The sequence below is a fragment of the Cannabis sativa genome, chromosome 1, assembly GCF_029168945.1.
Source record: "Cannabis sativa cultivar Pink pepper isolate KNU-18-1 chromosome 1, ASM2916894v1, whole genome shotgun sequence".
Classification (NCBI taxonomy): domain Eukaryota; kingdom Viridiplantae; phylum Streptophyta; class Magnoliopsida; order Rosales; family Cannabaceae; genus Cannabis; species Cannabis sativa.
In genome coordinates this window covers 4,218,715-4,235,173 of record NC_083601.1, presented here as the reverse complement: position 1 = coordinate 4,235,173, position 16,459 = coordinate 4,218,715, and the positions used below count along the sequence as shown (strand labels likewise).

Sequence of the window (16,459 nt, the reverse complement as noted above, 5' to 3'; positions counted from 1 at the left end):
AGCTAGGTTAATTTGTATAATCTGTCATTCACAACAAGAAATGGGATAGCAATTAAGCATTAACAATTGGGTAAACATATCAACATGATTCTCTTCCTTATCTTCTCATTTTGATTAATTTCTATTGTCTACTTATATTAGTGAAAGTAATATCAAAAAATGTATTATTGAAATGAATGGAACAGTATTTACACAAGGGAAATAACAAACATTGACTTAAAACAAACATAACAGAAATCTGTTATATAAACCAGTCCAACTAACTTAACAGTCTAACCAACCAAGTAACCAACTATATTTAAGACTCCCCCTCAAGATGGAGTGTATAAATTTGATACACTCATCTTGGACAACAAAGAATTGAATTGAGTAGGAAATAAAGCCTTAGTCATGATGTCTGCTACATTATGCCGAGATGGAACATAGGACAATTTGATTTTGTTCTTGTTGATTTTTTCCCGAACAATATGACAATCTATGTCAACATGTTTTGTTCGTTCGTGAAAAACAACATTCTCAGAGATGTGAATTGCAGCTTGGTTGTCGCAATGAACTGTGGTTGGTTGAACAGATTTAATGCCAAAGTCAGAGAGGATGTTGTGTAGCCATAAAATTTCGCATGTAGTGTTGGCAAGTGACCGGTACTCAGCTTCAGCCGATGATTTGGAGACTGTGGATTGTTTCTTGGACTTCCAGGATATAAGAGATTGACCGATGAAGATATAGAAACCAGTAATGGACCGGCGAGTATCAGGACATGTGCCCCAGTCTGCATCAGAGAAGGCCTGAAGATGAAATAACCGATCGGCAGGAAGTTGTAGCTGACTATTAGAATGGAACATGAGTCCCTGGCCAGGGGTGCCTTTGAGGTATTGAACAATGCGATAGGCGGCTTTGAGGTGAGGTTGACGAGGATCACTGAGGTACTGACTTAGTCTATTGACAGCATAGCTAATGTCAGGTCTTGTGATAGTTAAGAACAAAAGCTTTCCAATAAGACTGCGATATGAAGTGGCATCATTAACAGGGGGACCAATATCTTTACTGAGAGACAAATTGGCATCCATTGGTGTGGAGACAGCCTTGGAACCGAGAAGACCTGTTTCATTTAAAAGTTGAAGCAGAAAAGGACGTTGAGAAACAGAAATCCCTGCCTTGGATCGAGCAATTTCGAGGCCGAAAAAGAACAGTAAATGGCCAAGATCCTTAAGCTGAAATTTAGAATTAAGGAATGCCTTGAATTTGGTCACCTCAGTAGCATTGGTGCTTGCAATTACTATATCATCGACATAGACAAGGAGTGCAAGGAAGCTAGTGGAGGTTGATTTGATGAAAAGTGAATGATCATAGGCAGATTGAAGAAAACCATGGTCAAGCAAGGTGTTGCTTAATTTGGCAAACCACTGTCGAGAAGCCTGCTTGAGGCCATATAAACTTTTGTGCAAGAGACAGACTGGGTTGGGGGGTAATGCCCCTTCATGAACATATCCTTTAGGTAGTGTCATATATACTTTTTCAGTAAGATCGCCATGTAAGAAGGCATTATCAATGTCCATTTGGTGAAGTGTCCAGTTATTGATAGCAGCCAAGGCTAAGAAGAGTTTAAGGGTATTGAATTTTGCAACAGGGGCAAATGTTTCTGTGTAATCAATGCCCTGTTGTTGTGAATACCCTTTAGCAACAAGGCGTGCTTTATATCTGTCAATTTCACCTTGTTCATTGTATTTTATTTTATACACCCATTTGTTACCAATGGGTTGACAGCCTGGGGGTAGGGAAACAACCGACCAAGTATTATTTTTCTTAAGAGCAAAAAATTCAGCATCCATTGCTTTTAACCACTGAGTGAACTGGGATGCATGTTTAAATGACTTTGGTTCACATTCAGTATAGGCATGAAAGATGGCATTTCGAAAGAAAACACTTAATTTGTCATAGTTTAAATATTTAATCAAAGGGTGATTAGTGGAAGATTGACAAATATAGTCTTGAAGATGAGATGGTTTTGAAGTTTGTCTACCTGCTTTAGTGATGACAGGCTGCTGTGATTTTGTGGAAGATGCATCAGTAGGGGGGGAAGCATCAGTGACAACTGCTGGGAAAGATCAGGTTATTGCTGGCAGAGAAGTGGTAGAGACCTTTGATAAATCAGTAGCAGTAGGCACTGGTGTAATGGCAATTGGTGCTGGGTGAGATGGAGATGCAGCAGTGGTTAAAGGCTGTAAATTAGCAGGTGGAGAAGTTGCATCAGTAGCAGGAAACATTCGATCCAAGGACTGTGTGTTGAGGGACCCTTTGAGTGGAAATATTTGTTCATAGAACACCACATCTCGAGAATGAAAAATTTTATTAGAAGCAAGATCGAGTAGTGTGTATGCTTTCATGCCATTGGGATATCCAATGAATATGCATGCATGTGCACGAGGGGAAAATTTGTGTCTAGTGCTTGGTAAAGATGAAGCATATGCAAGACATCCAAAATTTCTTAAATGTGCATATGCTGGTGGTTTATTGTGCAGCAGATGGTAAGGAGTTGCAAGTTGTAATAAGGGTGTTGGTGTGCGGTTTATTAAGTATACAACAGTGTGTATGAGGTAGGGCCAATATACCAAGGCTATAGAAGATTGGAAAGCCAAGGCTCGGGCCACATTTAAGATGTGTTGATGTTTTCGCTCAACAACTGAATTTTGTTGAGGTCTCTCAACACATGAATTATATATTTGAATCCCTTTGAGGAGATAAAATGGTTTGATATTAAGCTCTTTTGCATTATCACACCTAACCGCTTTGATATTTTTGTTAAATTGAGTGAAAACAAGGTTATAGAATTGTGGAATTAGAATTTGCACATCAGATTTGGATTTGAGCATATAAATCCAAGTATATCTGCTATGGTCATCCACAATTGTCAAAAAATATTTATAACCTCCAATACTTTGAACATGAAATGGACCCCATATGTCCATGTGTATTAAATCAAAACAGGCAGCAACAATGTTATTTTGTGAATTGAAAGGTAGTCTTTTCTGTTTTGCTAAGTGACAGATGGAACAAGGAGAAACATTAATGTGTTCAGAATGTAGTTGTTTATTAAGCAAATTTGTTGTGGACATGGAAGGATTTCCAAGTCTAGAGTGCCATGAATGTGCACTATTACAAGAATTATAGAATTGATTACAAGTAGATGAAAAAGGGGTTTTGTGAGATCTGTCAGATTGCAGCAAGAAGTATAGATTGCCAATCCGTTTAGCAGTCCCAATCCTCTTGTTCATTATGCCCTGTATTGTGCAATAAGAATTGGTGAAAAGCATGTTGTTAGTTGTGTTGTTGAGATAACTCGATACACTAAAGAGATTAAATTTGAATGTAGGAACATAAAGAACATTTGAGAGGTGAAAATCTGGTGAGAAACTAATGTCACCTGAATGAAAAACTTTAGTTGTCGATCCATTAGGTAATGTAACAGTGTTAGCTATAGTGTGTTATGCACATTAGACAAAAGAGAGAAATCACAACAAATGTGGTGTGAAGCACCACTATCAACAATCCATAGGTGATTAGAAGAGTTACCAGTAATATTAGATGCAAATGCATCTGTGGGAAGATGAGTGGGCTGTAGCTTCTGTGTGAGGAGGGATATTATTGCTTGAATGTCTTCTTGCTTGGTAAGATTGGCAAGAACACTGTATTGATCAACAGAAGATGAAGCATTATGGACTGAGGGCTGCTCATTCTTTTTCTTGTCACCATAACCGGGGGGAAAACCAATCAAGAAATAGCATTTTTCTTTTAAATGCCCTGGTTTGTGACAATTAGAACAGTAGGGTCGAATCTTTTTATTGGATCGAGGATTGGTGGAGGCTGCAGAGGCTGAGGGATTTTGAGCCAATGCAGCAGGTTGTTGGCTTGAGTCTTGAACAGAAGCAAGCAGTGGGAGATGAGGATTTTTAAGTTTTCTTTGCCTTTCTTCATGGATAACCATGGAAAAAACTTTAGACAAAGATGGGAAAGGATCAATAAGAAGGATTTGTGCTCGAACAGGGAAATAAGATTCATTTAGACCTGTGAGGAATTGTAAAACCTGTTCTTGATTCAAGAAAGCTAAATTGTCAATAGAAGCAGCACAAGAACAGGGAATCCTTGGTCTTAATTCCTGGATTTCATCCCACATGCATTTAAGTTTTGTAAAGTAAGAACTAACCGAATCATCACCTTGACGAAGAGTGATAAGAGTTTCTCGAAGCTCAAAAATCCTAGGACCATTACCTTGGTCGAATCGGGCATGGAGTTCAGTCCACATCTCAGCCGAAGTTTCAAGAAACATAATACTGCTCTTGATTTCTGGAGTGACAGAGTGGAGGATCCATGACATTACCATTTGGTTACAACGGAGCCAATGATTGTGAAGAGGATCTTCAATCGGAGGTCGAGGTAGAGTGCCTTTGAGAAACACGGTCTTGTTTCTTGCACCAACAGACAGTTCGAAATCTCGTCTCCATGCTTGAAAATTCTGATCAGAAAGGGGAGGAGTGACCAGTATCAGATCAGGATGATCCCCTGAACTGAGATAATAGGGGCTGGAACTATCTTCATGAGCAGGACGAAGATGAGGGCGATTCTGGTTATTGGAATTTTCTCCAGTAATCACAGGGGCTGGAGGAATGATCGGATCGTCATGTTGTGGAGCATCTGGAATCGTAGATGAGGAATTAGGCGGAGGATTTTGGCCAGAGCTCCTTGAACCAGTAGCTCGGGTTCGAGCCATGTTGAGAATCAATGGCAGAACAGAGGTTGTAGACGATGAAAAAAAATCTTAAGCAACTGATACCATATTAGTGAAAGTAATATCAAAAAATGTATTATTGAAATGAATGGAACAGTATTTATACAAGGAAAATAACAAACATTGACTTAAAACAAACATAACAGAAATCTGTTATATAAATCAGTCCAACTAACTTAACAGTCTAAACAACCAAGTAACCAACTATATTTAAGAACTTAAGCTTCTTGAATTTTATTATGTTTTTCTTAATCTTGAAAGAATATCGGTTTGCCAAATAGAATCATAAATTTAGTCTAGTGGTATTCAATTTAATTTCCTGTGGTTCGACCTCACCTGTGTGAGTTTACTACTTGATTATGTGCACTTGCGTACTGTTCACAATTTTCATAACAGGATGATAGCCACAGTTAGTTTAGACAAGTTAGTTAGAGTTAGTTTGCACTGTGTTAGTTATATTCTTTTCTAACTAATTCTGTTATTCTTACTGCTACTGTAATTGAACTGTATTTTTCTATAAATGCAATAGAAGAGCCTCCAATGGAGGTAATGTTTTTCCCATAGTTTTGAGTCTTCGTGTTCCCCTGTTCTCCCATGTTCTCTGGTTTATTTAAGAATCAAGATGAATTGATAACCTCAATTAAATTTTACTTTTATGTCCCATCGTTATTAATATATAGAAGTTTACCATAGTAGTACAAGAGATTGCCAAAATGATCTTATTTTAATGAAAGAAATAGGAGAAGTAATAAAACTTTGTATTTGAGAGGCGATGACTATGATCATAAGTATGATAATGATTTAAGACATTGTATTTGAGAGTGTAAGATGAACAGAGGTATCAGTTTTGGATCAAAGAAAACTCCATTTAAGTATGAGACTATGTTTGTTGCCGTACAAAGTCTTGTTTGTTTTGCAAAAATGTGAGGGATATTCGCCTGTCTTGTATTTAATCTTTAAGATCCATTAATTTGAACTATTATATTGGTTCCTGAATGTGCCGAATTATATTTCGTAGTAAAACTTGATATTTGAATTCATTGCAATTGTTCATGAGGGTGTCATCAGACCTCACCGTTTTGTTCTTGGACACTTTCTCAAAAATCCTTATACTAATGGAGATATGTCCATCTTTATATAGCCACGATCTATCTATTTTTAGCTAATGTGGGACTTTTATTTGTATTCCCAACAGAGGGGTCTTTCAAGGCAGGCTTGTTTATATAATATATGATGGAATTTGAGATGGCTGTATAGGCTTCGTTTGAACAATTACACACTGATAAGTTCTTTATAAGCTTAAGATGGGACTTGATAGTACAATTAGTCCAATTGGATCGAGCAGAGTAGTGCTAGTTAGAACTGAATTAGTAATATGAGTGGGGTCTGGGTCAAGAATGGTTAGAAACAGTGGTAATAAATGATAAAGATTGATAGGAAATGTGGTTTCATCAAATACTACATGACAAGTTATGTAGAGGCGTTTAGTGGACTGATTAGACACGAGTGATCTTTGTGATTGGTGCTATGTATCTGAGAAAATGATCTAGATAGGATTTGAATTGGAGTTTGTTTTGGTTGGATGGTCTGAGATAAACAAAACAGAAGCAACCAAAATTATGAAATATTGAGTTTTTAGGTGTTTTATTATATATAAACGTGGAAAAGTGATCAATTCTATGAAGTAGGGGCAGGAAAATTATGGATATTCTATGCATCAAATCTATAGGCATAGTTAATGGTAAAATATGCATAACAAAAAAAAAAAGGCTAATTTCTACTATTTTTGGCTAATGTTTGTGATGGGAATTTTGGATAAATTGAAGTCCTAATTATGAGTCTAGAGAAGGCTGAGAAGTACTGAACTCACCACTCAAATGCATTATTTGATCTTACAACTTTTGTTTTTTCCTATTTAAAAATGGATCTTAGCTCCTAATTAATTGCTGTGCATAAGTGATCATAGCTCCTAACCTCAGCAGCTTCTATCTTTCCTTTCATCTCAAATTCCTACTATTATAAAGTTAAATGGACCAACTGATTCTCACATATATATCAGATAATGATTGTGTCTAATCAAATTAACCATCCAATTCTGACATATATAGTAGACAATGTCTTACCCACACCCTCTCAAATGTTCCCAATTCTGACTATATATCCACCATACTATCAAAACCCCTCTCATCATAACTATTCTATTCTTCATACACCAAAAACCAGCTTCTCATTAATCACACTCTGAACAACATTTCACATCTTCATATCTTCACATATCAGTACTCGTGATCAATGACGGAGGTAAGGGAGCAGAGGGGGCCATTGCACCTTAACCTTTTATTCCAAATTTTTGCACAACGTATACATTTATTTATTTATTTATTTATTTTTTCTAAAAATAAAAAATAAATATGTGTAAAAAAATGAAGAAAGTAAATAGCCCTCATCAAGTTCTTACTTCTCACAATTGTTTTGTCTTTTCAGTGTCAACCAACTTTGAACGTAACAATCATCAAGTTTGAAAATAAGCTATATTTGCTGTTGATCAAGCCAAAATCCATGAAAGATAATAAATTCATGGACTACAATGTCTCAACACATAACAATACAGTTTGATTGTGAGTGATGTTGTGATTAGATATATATATATATATAAATACAAAATCAATCTAATTCTAATTAATGGCATATTAATTAGATTTTTCTTACATGCATTAATTCTCTTCGGTGGCCAAAATAGTTACAGTAATTTCTTAAAAAGCAATATGCCTACAAATTTATTACAAACGCCATGGGAAGATGATGATTTAGTGGCTGTAGGCAGAAAATTGGTAATGCGATTTTTTTTGTTCCTCACATTCATGCATTTACAATTATAATATAACTTTATTGATACTTCTAATAAGTGTTATATACTCGTTGCTCGGGTTTGACATATACGAGATAAAAACAAATGTTGATTTTTTCATAAACAATGTCTCGCAAGCTAGCTTTGAGTAGTAGTACGTAATGATGACTCATCCAAATCCAATCAAAGGTTAACTTGCCTGAACATTAAGAGGATCTAGACTTATATCTTAATTCTTATCTTGCTATCGTTCTTTATGGGAATGTGGACGATATATATTGTCATATTCACTACTCCAAACATGAACCATATCAACATCTTTCAGCTACAATACAACGTTATCTAAATGAAAGAATTAAACTCAAGGCAAATACATGGTTTTGAATCTGTTCATTTAAATCCAACTCAAAATCTCAGTAGTGATAAGCAAAAGTAATAAGGAACATGTCATGATTAGAGATGAAAATTTATACCGCAGGAGATGGGTAACCGCGAGGACCCGCCTCTAATGGGGTGGGGATTCCCCGTCTTAGTGGTTAATGGGACGGTGGTGGAGAACAATTTCAATACCCGAAGCGGGGATGGAACGGGGGCGGAGATAATACTATCCACACCATATCTGACTTCGATATAGATATATATATAATTTCCTTTTTATTCTTAATACATATATAGTATATATATCATTGATAATCATTTATAATCAAAATTATATATCATATGCTTAAATTATGAAGATCTAATGACGATAGTAAACTGATAATTATTGTAAATTACATGTGTAAAGATATTTTCTTCTCGATTCTTAGTTTTATCTTTATTTACTTTTTAATTTGTTGGGAGGCTTGAGAGGTATGAGACTATGATACTCATACTATATTTGAGTTATGATTTTTTTTTTTAAAAACTTTGAGACATATTTAGTTTTTAATTTCTACTAGGTTATGCTTTTTTTAGGTAGATTATGATATTTGTGAGAATATTGGTTTAATTTAATTTTTTTTCAATTATTTTTTTTTCTTCATTTTGCCTTAATGGATACTCGATGGGTTTTCCATAACCGATGGGTATTCTCCTACCCCGAATCTGTTTGCCTTAATGTTGCATTCCCCGTACATTAACCGCCCAATTTCCATCTCTAGTCATGATGTCCTCCCATAAGTACCACTTGAGAGTCTAAAACCTGCCTAATTATTTTGATAAACGCTAAAGGGTATCAGTGGTGTCTAGTTTCTACGTGTCAATATCGCTATTGGTCCAACTAATTATTGAGTTTCATAAAGTTTAATGTGATAACTTCTAGAGAGTATTGCTAGCCAATCGCAAAGTGGCACGTCTAAAAGGTGCTACACACATTAATATCAATGTTCAATTATTTTACTTTAAAAAAAAAATCAAACTTAATTCCAAAAACGTCATTATAAACAGTACTTGAATTGTCAATCTTTAAAAGATTTTTGCTCACCATATTATATATAATTAATAAGAAAATCACTAAATCATCAAGATTTACTAACTACTTGTTTATATATATATATATATATATATATACTAGATGAGAGTTACGTGGCGAGCCACGTAAATATTAGTTTTATATAAGTTCTAGTAGTTTTTGTTTAAAAATTTAGTAACTAAGCAACGACAACAACAATAGTAGATAGATCTATTTAAGTTTTTCATATTTGTAAAGATTATAAATCTAAACTTTTAATTAATTTTCTTGATTTGAGATTTTGAATTGTTCTAATTTATTTGTTTATGAATTTATTGAAATATTTGAATAGTTATTTGTTCTGATTTATTCATACTTGAATATTTATATTGATAATTGTTAATGAAATTAGTCTGTAGCTTTATATTTATAGAAAAAAAAAAAGTATTTTTTAATATAGAGTTTAAATTTTATATTGATTCTTTCTTTGTTTTTTTCTCTCTTATTTAATTGTGTTTTCTTCATAATTTCATAATTATAATTTTTTTTAAAAAATAAAAATTATTTATTGAAGTAAAATTATACTATCTAAGAAACATCGATATTCTAATCAATTGAAATAAAAAGAAAATCCAGCAGACGAAAGTATGTGGCAATAAAAAATATAGAAGAATTAATAATTAAGAAAGGAAATACCTTTATAAGTGTGGAATATGAACATGTATCATATATTGTCTATACAAACCCTAAAACGAACACCAAATTAACCAAATAATCCAGATAATTAAGCACTACTCGAGATCATGAATAATAACAAATATATAATTTTTTGTTTTAAGGCTAAGAATTAAAATTGAGAAAGAATACAATAAATCGCATTAGTTACCTTAATTAAATTCATAATCTGGATCAATATAAGGCTCATAAATCACATTGGCTCTTTTCTCTGAATTACTCATTCTTAGAATTCTCCTCTTTTATTAATCACCAGCGATATTGAGGAGAAAACATTGCTATTGTTGGCTTGATACTATTCACAAATTAGATATTTATTATAGTAGATATTTATTTAAAATTATTATTTTAATATTTTGAAAATAATAATTATAAAAATTTGAATAAATAATTAGTCAAAATTTTAATTTGAAATTTAAAAACCATCGTTTTATTGAATATAATATAATAATATGAAGATATCGCTAATGTATATTTTGGGTTTATTGAAATTTTCAATTTTTAATTTTTTTTTAATTTAAAAAAAGATGGTTTAATTTTTTGGTTTAATTATTGGGTTTATTTGTTAACGGGAGATGAAATCTATTAACATCGTTAAATTTAACAGAATATTCTTAGTATATTCTGTTAAACCAAGAAATGCCGTTAGATAGGCACTTTTAATATATAAAGATATTAGGTGATTGTTACGTGCCAAGCCACGTAGTGTTAGTTTTATTTAATATTTTAGTTTTTTATTTTAATTAATAATTAAAATAGTATAATTATTTGAACGATTTGTTTTATAAAATTATTAATATTAAAATTACATATTCAACCAAGAAATGCCGTTAGATAGACACTTTTAATATTCTTTTATTTTTAAGTATATTCTGTTAAACCAAAAAATGCCGTTAGATAGACACTTTTAATATATAAAGATATATATATATATATTAAAATTACATATTCAACCAATAACTTTTCATGTATATATAATTGGATGAGCTGTGATCACTTATATAGCAACAAACTTATCCAATAATATATAATACGTTATATACTACGTACTGTAACGGTGTTGTGCTCCATATTACAAAGCTTCAATTTTCCCGTATACCAATGAATAATATCAACACTGTTCTTCCATATTTATGTCTTATTATTATATATACTTAATTTGGCCCATGCATGCATCATAGCAGAGATTTTTTCCCATTTGGAATTTTGTACACTAGACTAATTTACTACGTACCATTTATGGAAAGGTATGGTATGACATAATGTTCTGAATATTGCATATAAAAACGATAACTTTAATTAAACCATACATATATGCAACAATCAACATCTTGTTCCTCTTCCAAAAATGGATGTATTCTATACATAAAACCCTTATCCGACCATCAAAATCTTTGGACCCACTACATGTTTAATCAATATATATATATATATATATATAAATATATATATATATTATATTATTATACATTCCCCATTTCTCATTACTTTTATAAAAGAATTCTCATCACATATACGTACTTTCGTCTCAAACTTCTTGTGTGTTTCATGAGAAGTAGTGAATTATAATGCATCCAATTATGAAAGAAAACAAAATTAATAAGAGTGATTAAAGGGGGTTTGATTGATGACAATGCAAATTAACAAGTTTGACCAAATTGGCTTGAATTTCGTTCGTAATATATAACTAATGAATACCTTATAATAATGCAAGAGAGATATATGAAAATTAAAACAAGAGACAAAAGAATTTATAAATCATGTCGTTTTGTTTCCAATGTGTTATTTGATCGCATCTAGATCTATGTTCATCTTTGGGGAGGCAAAACACGACCCCTCACAATTCTCATAGGTAACTTCAGTCTTCACAAAATGGAGCCAGCTATTTAACTTTGTAAACAATTTCAAAAACATTTTAATAAACACATGTAATTAGTTAATATATCTTGTTTACTTGCATCAACATTAATTAATTTGATTAATATTATTTTTATAAATAATATTGAAATATTAAATCAACTACAGCTAATTAAATATATATAAATACTTTAACAACTTGATCTGATCAGCTTAAATTGCAGTACGGAACGGTATATCCACAAGAATTAATTATTTTAATAGATCTTCTTAATTATTTAATTATTTTTGCCTCCTATTCAACTTTCTACATATACATTATGTAATTTCTATTGTGTGATTCATACCCAATTTAATAATATATATGTTAAAATTTAAGATAAGATATACAGTGTTTTATCTTAAAATTAATTGGTAATGAGATGAATAATTTATTAATTAGGAATGTGAGATTAACTCTAATATACCTTCTTCACATTTTGGCTTGGATAGTGTAAGCATAACGAACGACTTTTAAGAGACCATAAGACTGAATGTGATATTTAAAAAAATTGCACAAGCCCAAATATAGAGAAATTTATAAATATACACACCCAGAAATTGATAGATTTTAAAACAGGTAAAAGAAGTCGACACTAACTCTTATAATATATTTGTATATTTAACGTTCGATCTCCATAAATGTGTATATATGTATTAGCTTTAACGCTAATTAGTAGTACAAATGTGTTGGCTGCTCCTCAACTAACATGCATAACTGTTAAGTTTGTCGTTTGGAAAATACAATTAAACAAAAAAATCACTTAATACTACGATGTTGTCTTTAACAAATAGGACAAACACAGCTTATTAATTGCAAAACTATTATACAAGACTTGAGAAATCGTGTGGAGCCTCTAAAAAATATCGTGCTAATAATTAATTAATACATATATAAAGTTGCAATATATTAATTTGTAAGATAATAATAAGAAAACTGGCCCTCGCTCCTCGAAGCTCACATAATAATTTTATTTTCCATATCAAAATATTATATATGATTATTGCAATCTGTACTGTACATGTATATAAATCAAGTTCAATTAATTATTTGGATATAAAATTTAATAAAACTGACGTATATCACAGCTGATATATATTTATACGATTTTGCTGATTATAATAATTAATTAACATGGTCAGTAGTGATGTCATTAATAAACTACAAGTTACATCTTTTGGTCGGATACTCCAAGTCCAACCTATAAAAGGCCCTTTTCTCTATTTTATTTCCCATCAAAACCAAGAGATTCAACAAACTCAAATAACAATCGTACATCTCTATACTCAAGCTAAGAAATCAAAAATGGGTTCCTGGTCAGCTGAGAATGCCACAAAAGCCTACCTTAAAACCTTGAAAATGGTAAGTTACTTTTTCATCAATAAATTACACTCTAATTTTTTCTAGTTATATTTCTTTGTAAATGATGATGATGATAAATATTATGACTAATCTCAATTTTTCTTTTTTAATTTCAGGGACACAAGGCTAATGAGCCAGACGAAGTCGAGTTCATATCCGCGCTAGCAGCAGGCAACAACGCGCAACTAATGGTTGTAGCCTGCGCGGGGGCTGCTGATGCCACCGCGCTAGCTCTCGTGGCAGCAGCCCACCAAACTGGAGGACGCGTGGTTTGCATTCTCCAAGGAAACGGTGGGCTGATGCAGTCCGAGGAATTAATCCTCGGACTAGACCATGCTTGCCACTTGGAGTTTGTTATTGGAGACGCACAACACTTGCTCTTGACTCACTATCGAGACGCAGATTTTGTACTCATCGATTGTAATCTCGAGACTGTTGAAATGGCTGCCCTCGTCGACGCCAATAAAGAGAGGCAAAACGGCGTCGTTTTTGTTGGCTACAACGCTTTCAGAAAAGGGTCTTCCTCGCAATCTAATAGTCTTGTGGGGTGTAGAACGCAGTTGTTGCCTATTGGAGAAGGTTTATTGGTGACTCGGATTAATGGTAGTGATAAAGCTAATAGAAAAATTATTAGAGCAAATAGTACTAATAATAATAATAATAATGTTAATAATGGAAAAAAAACACATAAGAGAAGTCATAGTTGGGTTGTGAAAGTTGACAAATGCACTGGTGAAGAGCATGTGTTTAGGGTCAAATCATTTCCTAATCATGGTAGACAGATTGAAGCTTAATTATATATTTAGATATAGTTATGTGTTTAGGCTGTTAATTATATATAATATAATGTAATATTATTATAGGATTCATGTATTTTACTACTTTTGAGATTCTTTTTCCAAAAGGGAAAAGGAAAGAGTATGTATAAATTACTAAGTTTTGAATTTTGATGCGATATATGGTGGGTGATATTATTATTGTATGGATGAGATTGTAGACGTTTACTACTCAGATCTCAAGTGTGTGGATGTACATAATATATTAAAGAATATTAATATGTAATTGTAAATGTATGCCATTAAATATATATATCTATATGAAAAAGAAGCATTTATTATATATATTATATTGAAAGGTTGGTCTCATTTATTTAGTGCTTATTTATATGCTTAAATCATACTGTAGTTTAAATTCTAGTATTTTGATATGTATTTTTAAGAAGTTACCAATATATATAATAGATTTTAATGTTTTATATGAAATGATAATTCAACTTCCGTGTTTAGTAAATAAAACAAAATGATATTTAAGAGTTATTTTAGTTAATTTTTTTTTTTAAACTCTAACCCTAAAATTTTCTATTCTAAAAGTACTAGCTAATGAATGATGGTGTAGTCTGAAATCTAATCTAGCTAATTAATTATATCTCTGAAAACATTTAACCAAAATCAAATCAACTAGGAATAGAAGACTCTTTTCTCTTCGAATTTTTCGCTGGAAGAAACTTGAAACTGAAGAGATTCCAGATAAAGAGAAACAAATCAAAAGCACCAATCGATAACAGGAATCCTATCTCTTCAATGGTCTGAAAAGAAAAAAAATGAATATTGTAGTAATTTAACCCAAAAAAAAAGAACAACTTATTTTGCAAAATAAATTAGATTTTAAAATAGTATTTATCTCTATTATAAATACTTTTTTATTTATGTGTTTAAAAGTAATTATATAATTATTAGACAATATAATTATTAGGTGGTAATTATACATCTAGTAATTAATTACTATATATTTTAAATTATAATAAAATGTATATGAATATGAGGTAGTAATTATATATAAATTTATAACATTTTGTTTAGCAAAATAATTAATAATTACACATAAAAATAATATATTTTAGTAGTTAATGTTTGAAATTGAAATTTTTTAATAATTACACTCAATTTTTATATGAGAATTAAAGAGTGCATGCAATTAAAATTTTTTAATTACTTCAAATTATATCATTAGGTATAATTATATTGTCAGATAAACATATAAAATATTTAAATATTATAATTATCTCTAATTATATATAAAAAGCTAATTACACCATTGCTCATAGCGAACTTTTTTTCTTTCTACTCATTTTATTTTCTTTTCTAAACATCGATCTTGTCCTTATTTGTATAATTGAGTACCTAGAAAATTATCCTAATTGTTGAGGATTTGGTGTACTAATTAAAAAGAGTATTAGCAAATTAAATGAGATTTTTTTTTTTTTTGAAGAAATTAAATGAGATCTTAAGTGACACTATAATCATATATAATTTCTTTTTTAAGGGGGATTTAATTTATTATTTTGTTAACGTTTTGCCAATTGAATTTTGAGAAAGAAAATATAAATAATTAATAAAAGAATATGTAATCTGAACCAATTATTATTATCATTGAAGTCCCACAAGTACAAATAATGTGTATCTGAGCTGCTAACAGACCGATTATGACACACCACCACCCACTTCGGAAAACTTGGATAATTTGGTACCCACCTCACAAAACACAACTTATTAATTTTAAGCTTATTTTGCCATAGGTCCTTAAATTATATAAATTTTGATAAGTTGATCCTCAAATTTTTTTTGTAAATTAGTCCTTAAATTAGATAATTTTTGATAATTAATCCCCAAATTTTATTTTTTTAGTAAATTAGTCTCCAAACTTCTATTTTTAGCAACATTTAGTCCTCTTTTTTTGAACCAAAAAATTAAATGTTATTAAATTAAATCAGCTACCAAGATAGTTTCCAAACCAGCAGGGACAACACCCCCGCGGGAACCACAACCAGGAATAGAACCAGAAGAACGAGCTAAAAAGTTAGCCGCCTGGTTCCCGGACCGTTTAATAAAATTAACTGAAATAGGAAATAAAAGAGAGGATTGCATAAGAGCAACACAATCCGAAATTAAAAGCCCTACCGGAGATAACAAACGCTTCTTCTGTTGCACGGCTTGCACCAGCAGCAGCGAGTCCGATTCCATAACCACACCAGCAGACACATCCCCCTCAGCCCACATTCCCTTCACCCAACTGAGCGCCTCCTTTAACGCCATAGCTTCAGCCAAAAACGGGTCGGGTTGACCATAAGTTTTAACTGCCAGCGCATCAATGAATAAACCATTATGATCCCGAGCAATCCACCCCAAACCGAGACTATTGTCATCCTCAAAGACAGCAGCATCACAATTAACCTTACTCTCACCAAAACAAGGTTTAGCCCATTGCTCACACCCGGAAGTATTCGGACCAGAAATTGGCAACACACCTCTACTCTCCAGCTGAGCATTCTTCTAAGAATCAAGGTAAGTAATTGCATAAGGGAAATTTGAAAAAATATACTTTAAAAACCCTAATATTTTATTC

At 32.0% G+C, this 16,459-nt stretch overlaps 1 protein-coding gene across 1 annotated transcript; it reads left to right on the top strand.

Moving 5' to 3' along the window:
- Positions 1 to 12,398: 12,398 nt before the first annotated feature.
- Positions 12,399 to 14,007, top strand: LOC115702123 (uncharacterized). The gene is made up of 2 exons (XM_030629582.2): positions 12,399 to 13,057; positions 13,174 to 14,007. Exons 1-2 carry the CDS (start codon positions 12,830 to 12,832, stop codon positions 13,849 to 13,851), a joined length of 906 nt encoding a protein of 301 aa, XP_030485442.2. The 5' UTR covers positions 12,399 to 12,829; the 3' UTR covers positions 13,852 to 14,007.
- Positions 14,008 to 16,459: the final 2,452 nt, after the last annotated feature.